At 41.5% G+C, this 26,017-nt stretch overlaps 1 protein-coding gene across 1 annotated transcript in view; it reads left to right on the top strand.

The window, feature by feature from the left end:
- ttc9b (tetratricopeptide repeat domain 9B) overlaps positions 1-25,445 on the top strand; it is a 29,895-nt gene extending 4,450 nt beyond the window's left edge. Inside the window, exons 2-3 of the mRNA XM_075473387.1 lie at positions 19,050-19,232; positions 21,089-25,445. Coding sequence (XP_075329502.1) covers positions 19,050-19,232; positions 21,089-21,183 — 278 coding nt within the window. The 3' untranslated portion in view covers positions 21,184-25,445. The remainder of the gene's footprint in view (positions 1-19,049; positions 19,233-21,088) is intronic.
- The last annotated feature ends 572 nt before the right edge of the window (positions 25,446-26,017 follow it).

The raw sequence follows: 26,017 nt of genomic DNA on the forward strand, positions 1-26,017 counted from the left end.
TAATAGGTAATATTACAACCATATAGTATTGCAGGTTTTCCAGCTTACAAATAACTGATGGTAGAGCAGCTATTTAGCATTTACCAGCGGAATAATAACACTTTACTAACAACTTTAATAGCAACTATTTGACCTTTTTTTCTTTGCTCCTGACACCAGACCTCTTCCTCAACACTTAGAGCATTCTTACAAATATCTTCTGACAGATAGTTTAATAGATTGTTTCTATTCAGCTTGTGATTTACCAGATGATACACCCTGTTGTGCCTCCCACTCTCTTGTTCCAGATCAGGTTTGAGCTTAGATGGCGTTTGAGAAGTGACCAATTTTAATCGAGAACAAAAATGGGCTTATTTTAGTAGCTTTATAAGTTGCTTTTGGAACCTTCACAAATGAAAGTGTTAAGCAGTGTTCATGAACCCAAGGAGCTGCTCCTTAACAGGCTTCTGTACGTTGGCCAATTAGAGACTGTTTGCTTTTAATGAGGAGCACCTTAAAAAGCCTGGGGCTAATATGTCCTGTTTCAGCCTCAACTGAGAAGCTGCACTACAAGTTGCATGAGATAAGTGTTTTTTAAAGCTACTCTAGTGTTGTTTCATAATAAAGACAAAGAGCTGGAAATTAGCTTTAAAGGTGCCCTTTAAATAGACCAAGTTATTCCATAAAACAGCTGAACAATCTGGTTTCTGCAACAGGAGTAAACAAAGTGGATTAATCAACATTTGATACACTCCTTTAACTAGTGGGAATGAGTAGCGTATCTATAGTGCCACAATAGTAATAAAAAAAACAACCATCCATTTTCTATACCGGCTTAATTCAATTCAGGATCAAGGGGGGCTGGAGCCAATCCCGGCTGCCATTGAGCAAAAAGGTTGGGCTGCCAGTTCATCACAGGACCAACAAAGACACAAACAATAACTCACACTCTCCAAGGGTCAATTTAGAGTCACCGAACATGCATTTTTATGGACTGTGAGAAGAAGCCAGAGTACCTGGAGAGAACAAACACACACACAGGGGAAAACATTCAAACTCCACACAGAAAGGCCCCAGCTGAGATTCAAACTTCTTGTTGTGAGGCGACGGTGCTAAGCACCACACCACTGTGCAGCCTAATGACGGCACATGTTTTCCAATTACAGCAGCATGACCCCATGAAAGAACTTGCTTTTACAGAAAAAAGACATTAGAGCAGTACTTGGCACCCTGATTTCATAGAGTGATTGTAGATAGACTGAAGTATTGTCACAAACAGGTTGCTGTGAGGTTGGTATGTGCAATAAGTTCTATAATCTACTAAAGTCATGTTATAAGATGTTTTCTCACAATGTTTGGTAACTTTGCAAAGTCTGCTGTGGGCCTTCACCTGCTTACCCAGAGTTCTGCTGGGCAGACGGCGGTCACCGCGGTTATAAGGGAAGAGCTGCCCCTTGATTGGCTCACTTTGTCTGGCTCTGACGAATGACAGAAGGGCAACAAACAAACGAGAACCAGTCGCACGTCACGTGTTAGGGTGACTGCATGTCAGCAGTTGTGTGTGAGAGTCTCAACAGGGGATGCAGAGAGAGAGAGTTGCTGCTTTCAGCACTGTTTGTTCTGCCACTCTTACCTTTCTCGTTTCTGACATTGCAGATTTTGTTTAGGCAGAGTTTATATGTGCGTGCAGGTTGACTCTGTTGTGACGAGGCCATGCTCTTCCTGTCTCCTCTGTGTCATGCGTCAGTAGAAAGAGAATAAATACACTGACTAAAGAAGTGCACTTCAGCACAGTTCAGAAGAAAAATGTTATTGCAATACGATTGTTTGACAAATTTGACATTTAAGATATTGCATATTAAACGTGAGACTTGTGATAAGATATCGTGATCTCGTGATTCACCTCAACATTCGACAACGGCAAAATGCTCTGATTTCAGTGGCAATTAAGCTACTTATGGTCCGCTGACTGAAAAAGTCACAGCATAGGATTCACATTATATTCACATTATAGTAATATCAAGGAGGCACTTCCATCAGGGTAGAAATGTTTAAGGTTATCACTCAGAACAACTTTGTATTGATTCACAGTGACTCTTCCCTTTCAGAGGACGAGTGGAACAAACCAAGTCAGCAAAATGTCTCTCACAGCAAGATAGATTTCGATACTGTGAGGGTCAAACATTCAGACCTGCCCTGTCTCACACATGCACTCTTAAGAGAATAAACTCTGCTGACCATATCCCTTTTTTATACATGTTTATAGTCCAGTTTGGGGGTTTGTGCTCTGCAGCCCTATAATAACGGTCCTCTTTGTGTAATTCTGAACAGGCTGCTCTTCCCAACAGTCATCAACCGAGTTCTGTTCACTACAGTTTCCAGCCCCATATGCTGGATCTTTACCATATAGATGCAAATTTTCCAGTACTCACTGTTAATTCTGCAACCTGATCTCTTCACAGAATGTATAATAGCTACGTTGGTCCACAGCCCAAAACACTGCAGTTTCACATATTAGTACGGATGCACCAGTTGTTAAATTCTGGGCGAATAAACATATAACGATGTGATAAATAATGATTTGTCTGATGGCCGATGGCTAACATTAATTGCTTTTTGTAAAGGATTTCAACCTTTTACCAGACTGTCTTTGAAAGAGCACAAACGCCTTTATACAAACGTTTCAAAAAACTTTATTTATAACCTTTTAATAAAGTGACACTTAAAAAGCTGTCTTTTAGGATTTTTCAACCCAATTACTTTTCAGGACTTGCATGGCCCAACAAAATATTTAATGTCCAACAAAATTAAAAGTTTCAGGGTAAAGTGAACAACAGGACACATCGATGTTAGGCCAATATAGCGATGCATAGATATATAAAAAGCTCAGATATTGTTCCGTGATATATACACGGATAGCTCTTACACTCTTTGATATTCACGTCTCTTATTATGGTCATGTTACACAGACCTAAAAACAAAACAGCGGCTCACAAATATGTTGTCACTTCACGATTTATAACTCTGAATTGTAGCACTACTAAGTTTTGTGGACAAGCGTATGTATTGGATATTTCTTTGAGACCAGGATGCCTATTGAAACTCAAGCCAGTTGAGGAGACCTGTGACTCCTGGCATCTGGGTCTCAACAACGAACCCTATTTCAAAGTCACTTTGATCGTCATCTTTCACATTCTTCAGAATAAAGTGTGCCTACTCAGGGTCTTTGTACATTTCAGAAAGCAGAGTTGGATGTTAACTGCATTAAGGCACCCTGTAGCATGTATTGTGTTTATCTTTAGAAGTGACAAAAATCCCAATTTGTCTCTGATTTTAGCACATTGAAAGTTAGAAGTTTCACACTTTTTGATGGTTCAGTTGTTGACGATGATAAGATGTAAGAGGGGGGAAACAGAAAAGAACAGACATGAATGTAGTTTCAGAGAAAAAAGTATCCTGTGCAGTAGTGTCGCCTCCCGACTCTGTCAAACAGACTTAAGATGGATGATGAATGTCCTATTTGCTGGCCTTGTTAAGGAGTCTGTGTATGCCTGTAGGGCTGCATCTAAATGGGTTACACCACCACCGTCTGTGTCTGCTGCAGTTCACAGCGGTGCAACGTGTTGGCCAGCGGGAGATTGCCTGCCAGTTTGCTCCATCCATCCATCCATCCATCCATCCATCCATCCAGCCCAACACATGTTGAAGCTAACACAGAAGTCACAGATGTGACTGCGATTTGTCTGCTCTTTTTGTCTGGTGTTGATCATGAAGAACCATTCTAAACAAAATTGTGACTTATCACAAAGCAGCTTAGTAGCTGTAGTAAATTGTAATCAGCTCAAATGTACATTCGAAAGTTCACAGAGAATAAAGCCAGGTGCAGGATGGTGTGATCTGGTTGTTAGAGGAATCAGTCTGACTTTTCATTAACTTCTGCTCTGAGCCTGAAATCTCCCTTTGTTCCTCCTGACTGACTCAGCCTGTGAATGAGTCATAAATCAAAGCTTTGGGAGAGACGCAGCAGGAGGGGACAAGTAAAATAGTTTGTTTGATAACACCAGTCACCTTTTTTGTTCCATTCACAGCCGCTCCGCGGTCCATGATGACGATCCAGCAATTTCCACTCACTTGGTATATTAAAAGGAAGAAAATAGATGAAAACGAATGAAAATAAAGGCATAAACAGTTTTTCAAGTCAAAGAACAAGCAAGAAAAATGAGCTGTTGTTTTTGTTCGCAGAAACTGCTGACAGGAGATAATGAATCATAACGAGACATTTTGAACTTTCCTCCACTGGTGTTTGTAGAGAGTAAGACCTGCTGTGATAGTGCAGTTATATAACCTCATGCTACCTTAGCTGTTTACCTAAATAAAATCCACATTTCAGGGCAGTCGGTGGCGTAGTGGGTTAAGCAGCCACCTTATGTACAGAGGCTTAGTCCTCAATGCAGTGGGCCCCGGTTTGACTCCCGCACAGAGCGGCCCTTTGCTGCGTGTCTTCCCCATCTTACTGCTTCCTGTCTCTCTCACACTGTCCTATCATTAAAGGCATAAAAATCCACATTTCATTTTAATTTCCTGTGAAGAAGAACTTATGAGGAATACAAACACAAGCAGCAATTCAGAGGTTACAAGACCAAGTTGATCAACTGATCAGTTAATTAATCATTGAAATGATTTTTCAGGCAAGACTAACAAAACATCACTGATTCCAATGTGAATCCTGTAGAATTTGATTTAATCCCAAATGATTTGGTGATCAGCTGATTCATTCCTGAAAGTAATACGAGCTGAACATCCACTGAACACAACATCTGCCAACTCAAACGTTCCAGGCTGAAATTAAAGCAGAGAGGCGCACATTATCTTCGTAATGATAACATTCAGGATGTCACGGTCAGTGTGTTGAAGTTGAGTTGGAGGCCCCAAAATGCAGATTGCATGGCGAGAGACAGGAGGTTGAGCCATGCATAGACTTTAATTAAACAAAACAAACTAAAGGAGCAGGATGTTCACAGTCCAAAAAATCCAAAACACCACACAGACCATCATAAAACAGACCTGGTCTTGATTAGACTTTTACATTCAAGAAAAAAAAACAATATAGAGGGAGTAAATGATGGATACAGAACAGAGGAACAGCAATCAATGATACTGGTTTACTGGTCGAATGGTCTTTTTTGCTTATGAACCTGTGAAAGAACCTGGAAGTATCTGAGTAGCAGACATGAGAAGCACCGGTCAAATTCTCTAAATGCCGAGGAAAGGAGCTTCAGTTCGTCTTTTATCATCTCCTTTAGCATTGGAAACCCTGGAGCATAAGGAGGTAATTCCATCCCAGAAATGATTTCTCTGGTCATACTAACTGTGAACTTTTCCTCCGTCATTACAAATTTCTCCAACCATTTTTCCTAAACCTCATGATGTTTTCAAACAAGGTCAAGGAAAAGAACTCAAGAGAAGACAACTGTCAGAAAATAGTCATTTTTTGACAATCCAACAGGTAAGTCAAGAAAGTTATTTTTTCAGGCCTCAAATGGTTTGACTAGTTTTGGATAGTTTTGTTTGATCATGACACTGCTTCTGTCATGTATATCCTGGAGGATTTAGGCAACCGTTCTTCCTGGAGTCTGTAGGATCTAATCAATGCCACTGTGCCTTAATTACTCCTTTCTGTTGAAGCATTGATTGTTTTTTTAGCATCTTGATTGCAGTAGAATAAGCTTAAAGCACATTGTAAATTGATGTTGTTTGCAGTTTGCACAAAACAAACTTCACAAGGCCTAACTAACAGAATATATTAAACCATTATAATGGTGTACATTTTTCTATTATCATGACAAAGCCATCCTTGTTTTCTCAACATAATTAATCTATTATCACTATTAGCTTTGTTATCTCTGGATAATGACGATAAAAATTTTAAAGCGTGGCCTCTCTCAGCTTCATTACAAATAAGTCTTTAGCTGTATTCTGTAAATTTATGTTCAACTGTTGACTCACTAGCTCACTCATTGCCTACTTTATCTTCTTCTATTTGGTGCGAAATGTGTAAAACCAACACAGTGAGTCGAAAGATGTTCAAACACTGGATAGAGCTGAGAAGAACTGCTGCATAACATTACACATAGTCATTTTATCCAGTGTTAACGGCGAGTTAATTAGGATGTTTAAAGATTTCAAATCTGTTATTAACTTTAAATTTCCTTGTGAACTAGTTTAGAAACTTTTGAGTATGGCAATCATGTCCTCTGATTGTTGTTCCACGGTGTGTGCTTGTCAACTTGTGTCCCGTCCTGACAACTGACTGAGGTCATAAATGAACTTTTGAACCACAACATGCAGGAACAAAATCAAACTAAATCTAATAAGACAGTAATGAGCTGGTTGGTGACATCGACTTCTGCTAAGACGAGACCAAAATAAAAGCCCTGCCTTCCACAGCGTGCAGCCACAATACATAATGCTGCTGCTGCTCGCCCTCCTCAACACATCACAGTTTTGTAAGCCCAGTCTTGCCTTAAATGGGGGACGCTGGGGCTGAATTCGGAAAAAAACGTCAGTGATGACTTAGGATTAATGACTATAGATGGGTAATTTTACCAGTCCACTCTGACACTCTGCTAAAGAACAGTCAGTGCCTGGTTACAAAAGCAGTAAGTGGAGAAAACTCCTCCCTTTCATCTCCTGCCAGCTCAGTCATCGGGGGATGTGGACTGCATGAGATAAAGGCAGGCGAAGGGAGAGAGGAGGAAGTGGATGTAGGGAAGAAATGTAAGATGGAGGGGTTAAGATGGGGAGAAACGCGGGTTGTAGTAGATGAGAGATTCTAACGCAGGAGGAGGGAGGAAATAGAAAAGAGCTGCCATGTGAGGGTTAGAAGGGGGATGGGAAGAGTTTGGGTTGGTGTATTTCCTCCCTCTGTGCATGTTCGTCTGCCATTGGTTGGATGGCCAGAGCGGAGGAGCGAGAATATTGAGTGCCAGAGCTGCAGATGGCACTCCCTCTACTGTACCACCCTCACTGTACTGTCCTCTCTAAACCGAACCTATGAATTACTTCAAAGATGGTATTTGAAGAATGAGAGAAGGTGTGAGTCAGCAGAGGGGGATGGATAGCCTTAGATGGGGGAGAAACTGGACTTATAAATACAGTATGATGGGATTACAGGAATAGGGTCCGGCCCCCCCCGACCCGACCAACGGATTCAGCGGTATAGAAAATGGATGGATGGATGGGATTACAGGACAGAGGGGGGAGGATTGTAAAAAAAGAGCGAAAATCAAAGAAGAAGAGTGAGGGTTTGCCTCTGTGACCTCTAAGAAGTGAAGCAAGAGTTTTCAAAGCTGCATTTGTTTTGTTGATGTTAAATGCTCTGAGAAATTCAATTCAGGCCAAACTGATTTATAGACAGGCCCCAGTGATTGCTGTCACAGGAGTAAATAAATTTCAGTCATTTGTCAGGAAGAAAAGGAAAAAGAGGGAGTTTGTAGGGAGCGATGGTAAAGGAGCCAGAGAAGAAGAGGAGAGAGGCTGAAGATGTTTTTTGGCATAACAGCCGTGAGACTGAAGATCCGCTGTTCAAATCTTTATTATGATGATGTGAGAACAAAGAGAACAGTCATTAAGTTCAAATGGAATTATTGTGTTTGTCTAGATCAAGCAGGCTTTTAAAATACATGCTATGAATATGCACGCAACGTAGTTGGGAGTCACCTCAGTGTTCATAACATGCTGATTTTTAGCAGGTGTCGCATTTTTCTTGTCACTGTGTTGTTAATTAGTACTCAGTGCAGATGTTTGGTCATAAACCAAGCCAAGTTCTCGGATTAAATGAAAAAACATCAGGGGGGGGGGGGCTCACCTCTTAAAAAGACTGAATGAAATAAAGTCCTGAAACTGGAAGATTCCAACTATCACAATAGGAAGACTCCACAAGGATCTATTATGTGTTTATGTGCATTTTTCTCTTGGATGGAGTAACATTTGTGTGAAATAATGCATAAACTGAAAGTGTCCGTCAAAGCTTTTTGAGTCCCTGGCTGAAAAGTCATGACATCAGCTGAGCGCACCCTCAGAGAGAGTGCGTGAAATGCAGAATATTCATCCTCTCTGAGCCATTAGTAATGAGAATTTGCCGAAGCTATTTGTGCATATCTAACACCCTGTCGTCCAGTGGACGGTGCACAGTAAACCAATTCGCTGTTTATATTTATCCGGGATGATAAAAAGCCATGCTGGTCGCTATCTGAGCTTTCCCTGTGCGGCCAGCTCTGGCTTGACATTGAATGCTTTATTACATGCACTGCACTTGACATTGAAAACTTGTCCTTGTTCAACACTGTTTGTGATGACATTGACAGGTAAAAACAGCACTGAGCCTGTTTTGCAGATCCCGTATTCCTGGATGGAAAAGGTTTTACCAGTTTTGCCTCTTATAACTGCAGTTTCAGATCTTAAAATGGGAAAATTGGGAAGCAAATTTAGGAGTTAAAGTTCATTCAAAGCTGCTGTAGTTACCAACGGTATTGATAATAAATCTAAAGTTCTAAAGTAAAAGGGCGCTTGTAATGGTTATGCAACAGACAGTTATCACCCAACATTGCTGCTGTCCTCAGCTATGAGGAGTGTAAACCCTTCTACACATACCGCAGGTTGCTTGCACCATAGGACTGCACCTGATGTAATCATTCATTCTTTTTTAGTTCAATATTCAGCTCTCCAGAATTCCTCGAAACTCTCGTATTGCATGGTGTTTTCATGTGAAAATGCTAAAAGTGCTTTCTATCTGGGGTGGAAATTGCACTCTACGTGTGGTGGGAAATGTTCTCATTTCAAGTTCTACTTTATTGTGTCAGTGCCTCACCTTTACAATGTTAAACATCAGAGGAGAAGCTAAGACTGGTGAGATAATCTCATACAGTTACCGGACAGTAATAATCCGGCCCAGTTACCCACCCTAGCGGCATAAGAGGAAAGGGGCCAATTTTAAAGGCAAACTGTGAAATAGTCAAGTTAACTTGATGTATTGATTCTTATCCGCAGACACAGTTTCTTTGTTTTGTTGCACTACTGCACACAAAATAACTACAGAAGGGGACGCAGTGTGGCAGTATTTTGTCAAATTGTCACGTATCGACTGATGCTTCACAAAAAAAAAAATCGACATTTGGAGACCAGAGAGGTTGGGATTACATATTCTACTGTCAAAAGCCAAAGAGCCAAGACTGAGTCCCATGGTGCCTTCAACTGACTTCACTTGTGTGTGTTTCTTACTAAACTGCAACAGCTTATTCTAAAATCAGCATTCCCCAGTCTTAAAAAACACTATAAGACGCAGAGGGCCAACACCATTGTGCACCGACATACACAGAAATGGGTTTTACTCAACGTATTTCCTTTTACCAAATAAATACATTTCTCTCTGGCATGTAGTAGAACTACTAGACTTAAGGAGCTTGACTTTGCATTTGAAGTTCCCGCTACTTTGTACACTGAACTCAAAGAGGTCTACTTTCATCTCCACTTTACCTTTCAGTGTGAAGCCTGCATGTTTACTGTCCTTCCATTCACCCTGTGCTTGCCCTGACATCCGAGGCCCTTGCTCACACATCAGGTATTTCTTTAAATTGTGAAAAGAGTTAATTAGGTTATATCCAACATAGCAGACCACCTGTATCACCTTGTCCCTCGATTCAGTGTCAGTACCTGACTGTGGGGCAGTTGGAGAGGATTCAGTGCCTTCTTTAGTCTATTTTTGTCAGGACGGATTTGACTGTTCAGACATTCTCAGGTTTCTGAGGATCCTGACGGCAGCCTGAGCAGTCACACCCCCTGGAGATGCTGCCTTTACGCCCTCTGCAGAGGTGGTACTACAGGCTCCACACGGATGCTGTGGAACATGAGGGGGCATTTTCACTTTTACTGCCACTGGCAGTCAGGAGGAATCAAAACACAAACATATTTTCAGACATCTATAAATTAAATATATATAGATATACAGCAGTTTGAATTTTTCATGACTAAGGTGTTAAGAATCCTGCATCTAAAGATTAAAGTATCTCTCAGCACCACCGAAGGCCAGTTTCTAGTATAACACTTTGTGTTGCTTATTTTTTCTGTGCCTCTGCAGAAGGCTTCCATTCAAATATCCATCGGAACAAAATCAATGTGGAAAACATGTTGAAAATGTGGCGGTTTCTTTTCTTTCTTTTTCTCAACATCTTAGTTGGTATGTTAGCATGCTGTTTTTTGGTGTAGAGTTAATTATTCTCCTCTCTTTGCCACGTTCTGCTTTTATCACTACACTTTCTAACCCACCCAACCATGTAAATGTTTTACTGATATTCTTAAGTGAAAATGCACTTCGTGTTTTACAGCTAAATTGATTTGATACAAGTCTCACAGCCCTCATTAGTGCACTTCCACAACAGAAGGTCTATTTAGTGCCAAAAAAAAACAAAACTGTCTTTTAGCTGTTTTTTTTTTTTTTTTTTGCTGTTTGGCTGCTGCAGACCGATTGACTTATGCTGTGATCCATATCCTCTACTGCTGGATGATCTCATGCTGTTCTCTGCAGCCTCAGGCCAAACAAGATTTGGAACTCACTGCCAACACCTGAACCTTTTTAAAATTGATTGGGATGCATGGTTTAGCCATTCACTTAACTTCAGGTGCTCAGTGCGAATGTTTAACTGCCTCACAGATGAAACCTGTGAGCCAAAGCATTTGGCAGTTTTCTCCAGGGCCTTTCGATTTTCTCATATGTCTTGTAAGCAGTACAACAGGCAGAGCACATTTATGACAGCTCCTTCGTGTCGATTATCTAAACAAAGTAGGTGAAACATTGAAGTAGTATTTGCGAGTAAAGCCTTTTTATTTACTTAGGAATATTTCATTGGTGTGTTTGATCACAGTAGAACACAATGTGGCAGAAGACAGAAGCCAAAGATCTGGTAAGTCTGCTGAGTGTCCGCAGATGACATCACCAATGAGATAATGGCCTGGCTGCAACAAAATTACGTCCCTGTCAGGGAGTTCAACCATACATAAAACCTTGATAAAAGTCTATTTTGTACATCATCAAACTGCACTTATCTACTATTAGAAAGTCTGTTTTTGCTCATACAGAAAGAGTAATATTGCAAGTTGAGGATACTCATTTTGCCCTCAGACACTAGAATATGTATCAGCTAAAATGAGTTAAATAGGATACGAGCTACTTGAACTGTTCTTCAATTTCTGCCGAGGCATCAAGAAAACCCACAAAGGTCCACATCTTATATGACAGACAAAGAAGAAATACCTGGAAACTGCAAAATGAAGCAGAGAAGATTAAATGACTTAATCTTGGTGCAGTCAACTGGACCGATAGCTTCCTCACATGTATAAATATTTAAGTAGGTGAGCATTAATCCTGAGTCTGCAACTATTTTAGGAGAGTGGAACAGTGCAAGAGTGTGGTCATTTAATAAAGTAAGGTTGTAGATGGGCACAGGACATTTGTAATGCATGCAGTGGGGTTTGAGTACAAGATTGCGTGGCATAAATGAAGCAACTACACAACCAAAATCATGTCTGGAAGTTCAGAATTGCCCCAGAATTATTTCAGTCCAGTCTCGTTAGAATAACTGTAATAGGTTTGTCCACATGTCCAAAGAATAGTTGTGCAACAAACTTTCACATATGAGAGTGCAGCACAAGCAAATGGGAGGAAAGTGTGAGTGCAATAACTCTGGAAAATATCATGATGGAAAATGTTCAAACTAGCGGTTTCTGCTACTCGCAGTAGCATCAAGGGCTGTGGATTAGTTCGTTTCAGATTTGATTCAGATGTGAATGTATGTGTGTCTCAAAACTACAACAAAGGAGCCAACAGGAACATAAGTTATTACAATCTGAACAAAATAACACAAACGCAGCAAAGCAAACATGCTGCTGGCTCTGATTTTTATATGGAGTGCATTGGCCTTCTCATCTGAGAAAGTGGATAAGTTGAAACCCCAACATGTTTAATGAGTCATTCACTATATAGAATGTGAGGAAGATTTCACTTATCTTGCCTAAAAAATCAAGTCAAATTGTCGGTCCTTACCATACTTGCCCTTTGGTATATACATGCCGTACATTTACAGCTATCTGAGTGTTGCCCTTGAGGGCCTTCAAGGCACAGAAAGTGAAATTGGACTCATAAATGTAAGCAATTATGAAGGTTTTTTTGACACCATATGGGGCTTCATTAGTGCTCTGCTACAGTGTCGCACAATCAAAGAGATAATCTGCTCCTCTTGTTTTAAGTAAAATGGTATTTGATGAGAAGATGAGCTTGTATCGTCTCTGTATAATGATAAATCACAGAGGTCATTATGTATATATCCTCAGAGGAAAAGGGCCTACTTTATATTCCCTGTGTCATATTTCTAATGGTTTAGAAGAGCCTCTAAACCTGTGCTTAAGCATTTATCGTCTGCTTCATTAAGGATGTGACAGCTTCTCCTGGTTGGTATCTGAAATAGTGATACAATATGAGATTGTTAAATCAGGCTTTATTGATCCCAGGAGATAATTGGTTACAAAACACCACAAGAGGACTAGAAAGCTGGGTAAGAACACTTGGTGGACATGTAGAAAAGTGAAGAAATATGTCAAGAAAATAAGAAAACGCACTAAACTAAACTTACAGGCAGTCCAACAGCTATGGTGGAGGTTTAGGAGGGAAAGATGCAGATAATAATGCAGGAGGTGGCTGGTGAAGGGGGAATAAATGCTGTGTCATGTCAGTGCTAATGCCAGTTATGGACTGTAGCCCTGTCCCTCTCAATAACGGCAAAAGTCATTACAAAAATGCTTTGGGTGGAGCTATTCTTAGCAAGAGACCAGACGTGACGTCAAATGTACACGTGTGAGGCAATTTCCCAATTATGCACGGCTCCTTTGAGTCTTTGAATAAATCTGTTGCAGCAGCGCGGCTTTTGTAACAGAGAGTAGATGCAGCCAAAGGTGAGAAGAGGACTTTGCTCTGAAGTGAGCAGGGACACATTGAGGGTGACATGGTAGGAGAGCGTGTCTGTGTGAGAGTGTCATTGAGAGTGATGGGTCTCTCCATCTGCCATTATCCTCCCGCAGAACTAATTACAAGGTGATGGACAGCAGACTAATCACCGGGGCCACCGGTGGCTTTGAATTAGCCTGATAGTGGTGTCACGCCTGGTGTGATGGAGAGCGACAGGAGAGGAGGAAAGACAGAGGGAGGGACATGGGTCCAGAGGGAATAGGAGGAGACTCCCACTTGTTTGGTCTCCTAATCTTGTCCTCTGTTCCTCTCATGCAGAAATTCAACCCATTTTTTGTTTGATTTGCTCTGTCTCTGTCCTCCCTCGTGTCTGTCTGTCTTGCCTTATTTCGACTTCCCATCTTTTATCTCTTTCTGTTTTTTATTCCTCATGGGTTATTCCTCTGGTTCGCTCCATGTAGGTTCTTTTTTTCTCCAGACGTGATGCTTCGGGCAAGCCAGAAGGGCTCCTGGGCATGTGTTGACCACTTCCACTCCCCATGTCTCTCATTTAACATTTAAGCGACGAAAATACATGCATGGCGTGACGTGAGTAACGACAGACACACACACACAATGTTGGCTTTAGAAATGTATACAAATTTATCCCAATGACCCATGTTTTGAGTTTCTTTTCTGTCCGGCTTTAATGTAGCGGGTTCCTCAGAAAGAGGAAGATCGTAAACTCGTGACTGACATTAAAGTGCTGCCGCCTCAGCTCATTCTGTTGTCCCTGTAGACACACGAAGTTCCTCATTAAGATAAATCTGACTTGTCTGCACCACTTGTTTTCTTTGTGTAGCCTTATCATCCAACCTCTCCAATCTCAAATGTGCTCAGTGTAAAAATGCTGCAGAAGCTCTGCTTTTTCTGAGGAAAAGAGGTATCTTCTAACTATGTTTGACGCTGTGTTGAGGTTGAAGAGGAATTAACTTCACGATGGGGTCAAAGTTCAGGGTCAGCTCCGCAGCCCTGCAGTTGACATGCTTTCAGTGTCTTTATCACCTCGATTGAGGAGACGATGTCTCAAATTATAGCATTTTTTTAAAAAAGGAAATCTTTTGGGATCACAATTCATCTCTTCATTTTGTCTAATAAATGTCTCAAACATACACTGGCAGCGTGATTGTGAACTGGGCTTTGTTAGTTGGAATGATGCTGCCAGAAAAAATAGTTTAGGAAATATTTTCTTCAGTTTCATCTGTCTGGTGGTGGCCTGTCCATCAGTCAAAAGTCTGACTTCAGGACTTCTTTTTACTTTGCTAAACAGCCGGATTCTCACGAGATTAACAAGATTATGATTTAGAAATGTATTTGGAAATGTTCCAATTAAAGGCCAACAACTCTGCCTCCTGAGCTACAACCCGACACTACAGCTAAATTCCACTTTAACAAACCACTCAAAGTATTTCAAGCAGGAATTGGAATCAATATCAAAAGGTTTCCAAAATATGCAATCTCTATTTGTCTTGTGAAATCCAAGGCCGTCCACCAAAGTAGTGTTTAACACAACTTAAACCTGACAAGGAAACTGTGTTAGCTGAGAAAGAAAGAAGGGGTGGGGGCCATTATTGTTGTGGTCTCAAACTCGAGTGTCCTGTCTCTTTGTTCAGCCCCCTTTAATAGGACTTTATTCCTTATTTATTACACTTCATAATGATTTTTACATGTTTTAAACCCCTCTTTGAATCTCAGTAGATCTGAGATGTAATCTATCTCCTGCTGCCTGTAGGGGCATTGAGTTAGAGGACACTCCTTTGGGAAACGTTTAACATTATGAACAAAATACCTTTAAGGTCATATGGGTTGGAGAGGGCGTGTTGGAGAGAAACTTGACATGCAGTTAAAGGGGATAATCTGCTCTTGTACCCGGTTCAACAAAAAAATGGATTTTGTTTTTCCTCTAATTTCTCTCAAGCTCACATGTAGTGCTTTACTGTAATTTTCATCAAAAAAGAGGAAATTCTGTGTTGTTGACATTTCTTTTCTCCGCTTTTATCCCTCATTGACTATTTCACAGCCTATTTCCTGTATCAATGAGAGCTGCTGCCCAGTCACAGCACCTGCTGCCAAATGTCTCTTCTAATACAGGACGCAGCCATGCCCTTTAGTTGCGGGGACGCTTTGGCTCCAGTGATATTGCTCTGCTGTGTTTATCAGGTCTGTGTCTGTCCCTGCCCAGCCTCCTCTGGTGGGACCGTCATTATCGTACCCTTAATGCATCTCACCACACTCTACATTTCCTCTGGCATTCCATCCATCCGCCTAATGGGCCAGCAGGGCGCGGCCGGCCAGTCATCGTTTGTGTACACTGCCTCCGTGTGCAGTTTGTGTATAGTTCCCAGTCATGTGTTGTTTTGGCCATTGTCATGCGCCATCTGCCTCTGAGTGTTTGTTTTGTCATAAACCATATCTCATACCTAACTCTTGTTTACACCAACGTGTTTTCACCTCTTTGCTGTATGTTTGTGTTATTTGTAACCGCAGTATGTACTGTAGGTTGGTGTGTGTGTGTTTGTGTGTGTGAGTGCGTTGGTGCCGGTGAACTCTCTAACTGCGTCAGCCATTAAGCCATAATGGACTGTAACTGGATCCTCTGAAAGCTCAGCTCCTGTTCGCAGCTGGAGGAAGATGATGGATGGCTGTGCAGGGAGGAGAGTGGTCTTGTAGCTGGGTGGTTGTAAAAACAAATAAAGGAGTAGAGTGTATAGAGAGGTGTGATGAGGAGGTACGGGGCGCATGAGGTGAATTGTGCTCTGAACAGACTCTCAAATACAAGATGGTAAACGGCTTTGACCTTTCTGCTCTGCTCTGGGCTGAGTCATGAACTGCACTGAAAATAGAAGGATTATCAGGCTTGTTGTGTTCAAGGGGATGTGTTTGGGGGGAGGGGGATGGAAGTGTGAGCATTCAACTAATTATGATAGACTGAATGAATTTCAAATGTTCTTTGTGACAGCTTACAAGAGGATATACAGCTCAAACAGCTTAACAACAGGAGATAAAGAGATATTCGACAACGCTTATGAAGAGAAAATAAGTTCTAAATTCAGTTCATCATGTGTTTATAGGGTTATGATGACTTATGGTAACCCTATCAGAGTAGGAAAAGCTCGAGACATGTGTCCTCAAGTACAGTGGTATGCAGAAGATTGGGAAACCCGAGAGATTGGAGCTGTCAGACCATTTTCATCAAGGTGTCAGACCCTGATTAGCCTGTCTCATTCATTATTAGGAAAGGCCAAGCAGTGCACCTTCATACTTAACTCTGATTTCTAAAAATCAGCATGGGCTCCCCTGAGTGGCTGCGTAGCACTCAGAAAATTGCAAAACTTCATGCCCACAAAGCAGTTAAGGCTATAAGTTGACAGAAAGTGTTTTCTATGAAGCTCTGTAACCAAGAGCTGTGGGAAAACTAGAAGATGTCTGGAAAACAGAGAAAACCTTTCCAGAGAAATAACACTTTGAAATCAGAGCCTGACTTCAGAAGACCTCCTGCAAGGTTTTAAACACTCTTCAGTGTTGGTGTGCTTTTCTACTGTGCCACTATGCCAGCATGATTATTATTTTAAGCAGTTGTCATCAGAAGAATAGGGCCTGAAAAAGCCCAGCAGAGCTTTCTGGTTGTAGAGAGCGAAGATGTGCTTGAAGTAAAAAAAAGGTTAAAGTTCAGAATGGCATAAATACAAAAACAAAAAACCTCTCAAAGCGCTGAACAGGATCAATAATGGTTTGGGGCTTATGTTGCAGCCAGCGGCACAGGGAATATCTCACAGGCAGGGAAGGGAGAATAGATTAAGTTACGTACTAACAAATTCTCGCGGCAACCACCAAAGTGTCTGTTAAAAAAAAAAAAAAAAAAGCAGATGGTAATTGGATGGCTTCTATAACAGGACAATTATACTCATCATATCTCTAAATGAATAATAGACTTTCTAAAGAGGCCCAAGCAAAAGGTTTTTCCATGTTTCCCCACAGACATTCATCATCTAGTATCTGTGGACAGACCTCAAAACAGCAGCCATAGAATATCACAGACATTTGAAGCCTTTTCTGAGAAGAACAAGAACTGAGGGGCTTTCAGATGCTGAAATGGAAAATGTTTCCAAGCCTTCATAATTGCCGGAAGGGACGTTTACTCAGTAACCACAAAGGGTGCCCAAACTTCTTCTTTTTAAACTGCAAAAGGTTCAAATAGGTCAGTGATAAAGGTTAATACTGATGAAGACTGACATAAGATCTCCCTAAAACACAAAGCATATATGTTCATTAGCTTATAGTGTTTGGTCATATTCATGGTTTTAGATCCAGGTCTTCCAGTTTCTGATGGCCTGCCGGTCGTGTGTCTTTGATCCCTTATTCGGTTTCCAAAACAACCATAATTCAAAAGCATAATACTTAACATATCTGAATGAAAAGAGAATCTCTCTTGAGAAGATTGAAAGTATTTAAGATTATAGAGATTTACTTTGGATTTATATAATAGAGAGCATTTAAAGAGTGAAAATACATGAGCAGCTCCGACACATTGGGATAGAGTTAAGAACGTGAGAGGACTGCCTACATTTTGTTGTTGTTAATACAATCATTGTAAATATTTAAAAAAATGTTGAGCTACTTGACGAATTTGAATTTCCCCCATTGGGGGATAAATAAAGTATTTTTGTATTTTCTATTTCTATTCAATTTCATTACTCAGACCTTGTGCTACTTCAACCACTAAATTACAAAAAAACATATTGTTTGTTATTGAGTTTGGTCGTCTCTTGATGTCCATGATGAATTATTTAGTGTTTTGCAGTCGTGTTGTTGACAGCCGAGGCCATTGTGTGTTTCTGGGCTCCATTAGTCCTGCTCATTTGATAAAACACTCAGACCGTGGCCATTTCTCAACCTGCATTGGCTTTTTGTCTGAGCTGTTGCTCACACCTCGCACTTCCTGAGGATTAGAGGGGAGGATTGGTGGCCTCTAACTGCTTTTAACACACTCCTGTTTCTCCTCACCCTGCAGCTCCCACAGGTGCCACCTCTCTCCCACTTTAACCCCAGCCTCCCACACTAACACCTCCTCATCGTTGCATCTCTGTCCTGACTCACCCTGCCTCCCAATCCCTGACTCATGCTATTCTCAGAAAAATCTGTCAAGAGCCTAGTCTGAGGTTAAAGCAGAGTGGGATGAAAGGATAAGGAGGGATAGAGGGAAATGATTTCTGGTGTGATGTCAGATAGATAAACTGGCAGAGACAGAGGGGGTGATGCAGAGGAAGATGGTGGAAGTAAAAGCTTGTGTGCTTGTGATCAGCGGAGGAACAGTGAGTGATCAGAAATCTGAGCCATCAGCAGGCGTTTAAAAGCTTTGGTGGACTAAAAGCTGTAAGTGCATGTGTGTGTAATCCTTTTTGTCTTTACTAATAAAGTTATTTTAACCCAAGCTGAGAAATGCTACATAGATGTGTAGGATTGACAATTCTTGTTTCCTGAAGTTCTGTGTTGCACGTCAATGCTGTTTTCAGCTGTTCGCTCTTTGAGCTCTTCCTCTCCTTTTCTCTCCTGCTGTCCAACCTAAAAAGTCAGCACCCTCGCGGTTTTTCATCAGTCTGTAGCCACAGTTTTGCCCTGTTCCCCTGTTTTGCATGACAAGTTCAATGGCAGCGTCTGGAGAGAACACACTCCTGCCCAAGGGCTCAAACTGCTTGCACGAGTTTTTGTCTTTTCTCTGCACCGTGAGACATTAGAACGAGCTATTTATAGTCCTCTCTGCCACCCCGAAGATGTACTGTGGAGTCTAAATTTCGCTGTGGTTCTATTTAAAGGCGAAGCAAAATATATCCCTATTTTTGTTCCTCAGCATTGGAACCAACTTATCATTCAAACTTCACTTAATGAACCTCAAAGTGTTTGCATACACAGAATGAGACAGAATGTTTTCAAATTATTCTGTTTTTATAGCCTTTCTGCATTTGTAAGCATTTCCAATTCACACCTTACTTACTTTTACTCTTTCTTCTTGTTGCAGCTTGTCTTTTACAGTCGGAGCTGGTAAACTACGAGAGAGTGAAGGAGTACTGTCTGAAGGTGCTGAGCCACCAGAGAGACCACTTTAAGGCCATGTACCGAGCCGGCATCGCCTTCTATCACCTGGGTGATTACGAATGTGCGCTGCGCTACCTGCGGGACGCTAAAAACCGTGAACCCACAGGTGAGGATGGGCTGAGGTTTCTTTAAATTTTTACAGTGTTGGTCGGAATTACTGGCACCTCTGAACTATAAGAAGAGAATTACACTCAGAGTTAAATGAAAGTGAATATTTGGATTAAATGTCCACAATTATTTTAGTCATTACTATGATTTTCTAACACTATCTAAGCAAAGTTATTTTTTTTAAACCCAACAGGAAGCGACACAATTTAGTCGTAATATGTTGTGTTTACATGTCATCTAGGCAACTAGTAAAACTGCATCCATGAGGGTAACAGAAGTCCTGTAGCAGGAGTCGTATGTTGGACTTTAACATGCAACACGAATGATCCACCTCCATCTCCTAACATCCTTATGAGGATTTTGTAGCTTCGAGAAAACACTTGAGAATGATGTCTGCTCCAATTTGTATATCTTGTATAAGTCTGTGGTGGAGAGTTCAAACTGCTCTGCAGCCATCTGTTGGGGCAGCAGCATGGGTGACAGTGACTCAAACAAACTGAACCAACTTACAAAGGAAGCTTGCTCTGTGCTGAAGGCTGCTCCGAAGCCCCCGGAGATGATTAAGCAGAGAAGAATGTTATAAAAGCTGCTCAATGTGATGGAGAATGCTGCACACTTTGTGTTCAGAGTCTTGTTCAACAAAGAACGATACAGGAGGCCAGCTCTGCCCAAAGAAATAACTCAACACAACACTTGACTAACAGTAATAAAGGTTTTGACTTTCCATTTTGGAATTAATCAAGTATTAGTCAATTCAAATGAATTTCCCACCTTTTGCCTGTATGGGCGGTACTTTCCAGGAGTCCATTATGGATAATATTTCAGGGTATGAACAGATGACCTACATAGTGATTTCAGTTGGTGGATTTCTTGCCAATTTCAACTCTTCAGGTTTTCATTGAGGCTTACGTAAGGAATAATTGCTGACCAGTTTATTCATTTCTGAGGATATTTACAATTTTGGACACAAGAACATAAACACACCTTTATTTGTCTCCGTTATTTATGAAGTTATAATTGAAACATCGTTGTAGATTGCACTCAAATGTTTGGCGTGAGATGACAGAGTTTATGTATTTCTACAACATGCTCCATGTTTTCCTTTGCTGGTGCACACAGTTCTTCAACAGCAGAGCAGCCTTGAACTGTTGAGCGTCATGTCACCTGTGTTCAGGTTTGTGTGGAAGGTATGAACGAAGCAGGACACTAATAGATTTATTCTAAGGGAAAGTTCTTCAGCTCAGCAGGTACAGTGATCATCCTTCAGTCAGCCTTATGTCACCACTTTATGGTGCATTTTTGCCTCGTTTCTATGCCTATATTTCACAAAATGTATGTATTCCTTTACCCTTAGGTAATTTTTTTTGTAAGATCACTCCGTAGGTTTAAAGTGTAAAACATCATATGTTCTTCAGGAAACACTACCCAGATCCGCCCTCTTAGGACATCACCTATTTCGTCCTAGCTCCTTACGCACTTATTTGTTTCCTAAGTTGTCTTTGTTTTCTAAATTGTCTTCCCATAGGTACCTAACTTACCGCACTTACTCTAGCACTAGTTATGCTCTTAGCTGTTTGGTTTTGGAAGGAAATGCACTTATGATTTCTTGTAACCTGAAGTTTATTTGCCTACCGATGTGGAACACACTTATTGTAAGTCGCTTTGGATAAAAGCATCTGCAAAATGACATTAATGTAATGTAATGTAATGTAATGTTCTAAAAGTCTAAGGAAACTGCAACATTTCCGACATTTTCAACCATGTAACCTTGAGAGAAACTGAAAGTGACCTGCATTAACAGCATGAAGTCACCTCTCTGCCTCACAAGCATCACGTTTCCCCTCTCTGCCACAGACACCAACGTGCTGCGATACATCCAGCTTACAGAGATGAAGATGAGCAAGAGTGGGCAGCGGGATCGAGAGAGCGGCAAGGAGACCCAGGGCTAATACGTCACCCTTACAGCCTCCTAACCCTCCCCACCTTCGACCCCATGATCACTCCTGTCTGACCCTCCCTCCACCTCCTCTCCGCCTCTGTTGACTCCTGACAGCAGCACAGACAGAAGAGACCCCGTCATCCACCTGGTGGTGCACAAACGGGAAACATATCAAGCGCTGTCTGCTACTTCCTCGTCCTCTTTTCTCCCCGTTCCTCCCTCAGGTGCTCTGGCTCCTCTCCCTAGACGCAGTCAGCAAGCTAACATGAAGAAAATCAACAAAAAAACAAAAAACAAAGAAGAAGCTGTATTATACTCATAGAAACTGTCATTGTGGTGGAGTGAAAAAGGAGCTTCAAGACATACATATGAGCAACAAACATTTGCGTGATTTAGTAAATATTTTAAGAGCATAGGATGCTTTATGTTTTGGCACTCTTGCTGTCTCTTTTCTCTCTGCCTTCTTTCGCTCTGTCTTATATCAGACTCTTGAGGAGTATTTGGTGGTTGGGAAGCTCGACCACACCGGCAGGAGGGCAGGGGAGTGTGTGCATGTGCAAAGACAGTTTGAAGCATAAACAAGGAATAGTGAGGGGCGTGTGTGTGAGACGCATATCAAGACCACAGCCCAATTTGATTGTACATCCTCAGCCAGTAGGGGTCACTCGGGGCCCCTTTACCAAGATTATGGGACAGACCAAGGTGAGAAACTTTTCATCATGGAGACGAAGAAGCCTGCGTCTTTGCTTAATCTGTCACTTCTCTGTCCTGGATGCCATGGATCTCAGTTTCTAGACTGTTTTCTTTTTTATTTAAGGGCTAATTCAAGTGTTTGTAATCCTTCACTAGGGTTTTTAATTTGCTGTTATACTCAGCAGTAAGTAATTAATCATTTAAGATAAATCCATCGCAAGAATGAGCGCAGCAAAGAGACACAATTCTCGTTCGGTTCTTGCTGTTATCAGGTGTGCTATTGTAGTTACAGGCACGTCTTGAATCTGTTGTCTGAGGCCCCTCTTTGGTTATGTGTTGTGTTAATGTTCTTGAGGATGTCGAGGCCCCTCCCTCCGTTCCTCCCTCCCACGGACCCCCTCATTTCACTCGTTAATGATGTCACAACGGAAAATAGCCACTGATGGGAGTTCCATCAACCACCGCTGGCTAGATGGAGATTCGCTCTTAGGTTTCACAGCGAGAAACACTTTGTTAACGGTGGTCCAATCTTTTACCGCTAATGCTGAAGCTTCCCAGACATCACAAAGACACCAAGGAAACTCTGGGCAGCGTTAGTGCAGGGAAAACAATCACACACGCACACAAACGCACATCTGTCCCGACAGTCCAAACCACTATGTTGAAGCACTCAGCTTTAGTGTACGTCAACAAGGGTGAGCCATTTGAGATTTCTCCTGCAAATAGTTTATAATATGCTGACAGATAAAACATCCACGACTGATAAAACTGAAGGGATTGTTCCCAACACACGGCTGTATGAACACGCATTGGATCATCAGCATTGGATACTACTGACGATGGTTTGTGCTCATTCATTACCGTCTGTCAAACGCTGCCGCTGCTTCTCTTGTGATGTGCGAAGCTGAATCATTGATATCGCAAATATTGCTTTTCTAATAGCTTTACCGCAGGCTTAAATCTGCCTGCCCTGTTCTGCAGAGGGTTGGATTGATAATTTGTGAAAGCATGACCTGAATTTCCCTCGTCTCTGATGCCATGAAACCCAGTTTCTTAATCCTCCTGCATGAAACTCCAGAGAGTTATTTCAGATGTATGGGGTAGGGATTATATCTGCTCTGTTGCTTTTTCTCATGGCATGATGCCACCGAAGTTTTTTCTCATGCCTCTATTTTAGCTATTATGTCCTTTATAAACACAGAGGGTGGCGGCGGGCTGTGACCACAGCAGCAGAGGAGGTATCAAAAAAACTTTGATCAACTACGGTCAGCTCCTTCTATGCTGAGTGAGAATTCTACTGCTTAAGAAATCCAAACAGAGTCGGAGGAGGAAATCAAATAAGAGAAAGATGCTAGGGAAGACTTTCCCTCCCAATTTATTTCATTGACCTGTTATGAGGTAGACGGGGACCTAAGTGTGTCAGTGGCACTCTGGAGAGACGGCACCACGGGTTGAGGAGATCTGCATGATACATAGAGGCTCCGGTGGAGGGAGAAGTAGGCCATCATCAGCCCCAGTAAAGCTGCTGCAGCTCGACTGTGTTCGAGGAGATGTAAGAAAGTTTAGACCAAATTTATCATCTGACACTACATCGCCAAAAGCGTGTGACTACATGAGTATACACCCCAAACTGACTGCTATTTATCTTCAGAGTGACCTGCTGCTATACCTGGGATTCCTGGGGTCAAGCCCAAACCACGAAAAAGCAGACCACAAAGCCCACAAGTGTTACGGAAGTAGACAAACGCGTTTCTTCAGGCTGTAAAAGCAAACTGCAACACACGTAACAAACTTAGCATGGTTATGATTGACAGGGAGACTTACGGAAACTGGCTTTTTTTAATAAAAACAGCTGAAATTAAATCAAAATTAAGCTTTTAGATGTTTAAACCTGTTTAAAATTGTAAATAAAACACTGAGGCAATGACCTGCAGATCAGTTTAAACTCTGTCTAAATCAAAGTAGTTTTGAAAGTGAGATGTTTGCTATCCTTGCTTCACAGAGGATTACAGGCACTCACTCAGTCTAAAGCATTTCTCTGACTCTTTAAACACTTTTGAATAGATATTTCTCTGGATTCTATCCGACACTTCACCAGGCTTTCTTTTATAAGTGCATTACACACCTTTTCCAGTCTTTTGTTGCCCCCGTCCCAAACGTTTTTTAAACATTTGTTTTTCCACGATTAGTAAATACTTGTAAAATCCCGGATTAGAACGATTTATACATTATTAAATTCTATCTTTGTTTACATTTTATACACGTGGTCATGTAGTAGCGATATTTGTCATCTCAATAATAGAATTCTTGAAGGTTTCATCAAAGTAAAGCCTCCGTCGCCACTTAGATTAGATATTGTACAAAAGTTATAACTAACAGATCCTACTAACAGAGACTTTTGTCGAGAAACGGATGTCAAAAACTATGTAAAGCATTTAATTTGGTCAATGTCACACTGCTCTGGGGTCAGTTAGGGCAAAGATATTAGATGCAGGGACCCTCTTCTCTCTTGATGTAGTCTCTTTGTAGTCTCTTTCTGCATCTCTAGTTTCCCAGTGGAGATAAATCAGCAGTGGGGAGCAGCACCTGCAGGCTCGTTCTCCATGGCTGCCTGGGCTGAGTCTTGTCACCCACGGGCCCCTCGAGGATAGGTCTCCACCCCTGTGGTTCCTTTCTCCATGGCACCAGTTTGCCATCATGTTTTTGTCTGGCTGTGCTAAGTCATTCTAGTTCATCGTGTACCACGGCCGTCAAGGGATAATGAGCTGCACACTAAACAGGTTTGTTTCCATCTGATGGGGTTTCTTGATTAACGACCAAGCCGACTCCAGTGGTTTCATTGTAAGCATAACACAACAACATGCTGTTTGTGCAAATAGAGACGTGGACACCCGATCTCTTCGTCAGTGTAGCTTTGAAAACGGACAAAAAGCACAACAAAAAAGACAGAAAAGTACAGTAAAGCTACTGGCTATGTTATTTATTTATTTTTGCTCTTTTACTTTGATGTCATTTAAAGGTAAATGTTTGTCAAATGTCAAAGTAGTTTTTGTGAAGATATGATACAAATGTACAAAAAAATAACAAAAATGGAAAGTTCTATGGTCGTGAAAAGCTTTACTTTACTGAATAACTCTCAACAGAAAAGAAAAAAGCAAGAGATAGAAAAGAGAATTTTACTCCAGCTCCTCCACAGGGCTGCTTTGTGACTGTGTCTGTATTTGTTGGTATTTCTGTTGATGTCCCTCTTGTCGAGGGATCTAGAAGTGGCTCAGAGTATGTGTAAAGCCATTTGACGCCCCATCCAAATGAAGATACACAGCAAACACTGCAGTGGATGAGAAGTGGTTGGCTGCACGCCTCCGTCCTGTTTGTTTCTGTGCTGACACGAAGGACGTAAAGCTGGGGACGTCAAGGATTAGACTGTGTTTTTGTTCTGGCATCGCTCCCAAGAGGCCTTCTTCAACACTCAATAGCCAAAACATCCAACTGGCCTCCATCTCTGGTTTTACTGAACTGCTAGCCCGGGAATGCACTATTGATTGATAAATGAAGATGATGAATAAAGTTTGAAACAAAGAGGAATGTTGTCACTGTGGTGTTTGAGTTAAAGCGTCATTTAAGACTTTGAAGTTTGCTTAGCATCTCTGAAATCAGTCCAGTTGCTATTTGAGCAGTTAAACAATCTTTGCTGCTTTAATTATGACGTCTTTTTAACCACGCATCCCACAGAGCCGCAGTGGTGCAGTGCTAAATCTGTCAAGAAGCTGTAAGATCCCTTTTGTAGCTGGCCGTAGCTTTCAGCCACCTTGGCTGCAGACACTCTGTGTCAAGGAACAAGTGCATGTTCAGAATTTATCTCTCCATGACAAAAGGCAGCTGAAATGGTTGAGCAGCCACCATATGTACAGCTGACCCAGGTCCCACGCTGCATGTCATCTCTCTTTCTCTGTCCACCCTTTTTCCCGTTAAGCTACTTCCAAAACAGAGGCCAAAAATACCTTTGATAACATTTCTCTGCATATTTTAGGGTCAAATCAATCTCTTATCTTGGTCCGTATCGAAGCTGTTCCAGAGCTCTCAATCCTATCACATGATCTTCTTTATCACTTTTAATTTACACAGTGTCGCAGAACTTAACATCTTGAAAA

Source organism: Odontesthes bonariensis, chromosome 9, assembly GCF_027942865.1.
Source record: "Odontesthes bonariensis isolate fOdoBon6 chromosome 9, fOdoBon6.hap1, whole genome shotgun sequence".
NCBI lineage: Eukaryota > Metazoa > Chordata > Actinopteri > Atheriniformes > Atherinopsidae > Odontesthes > Odontesthes bonariensis.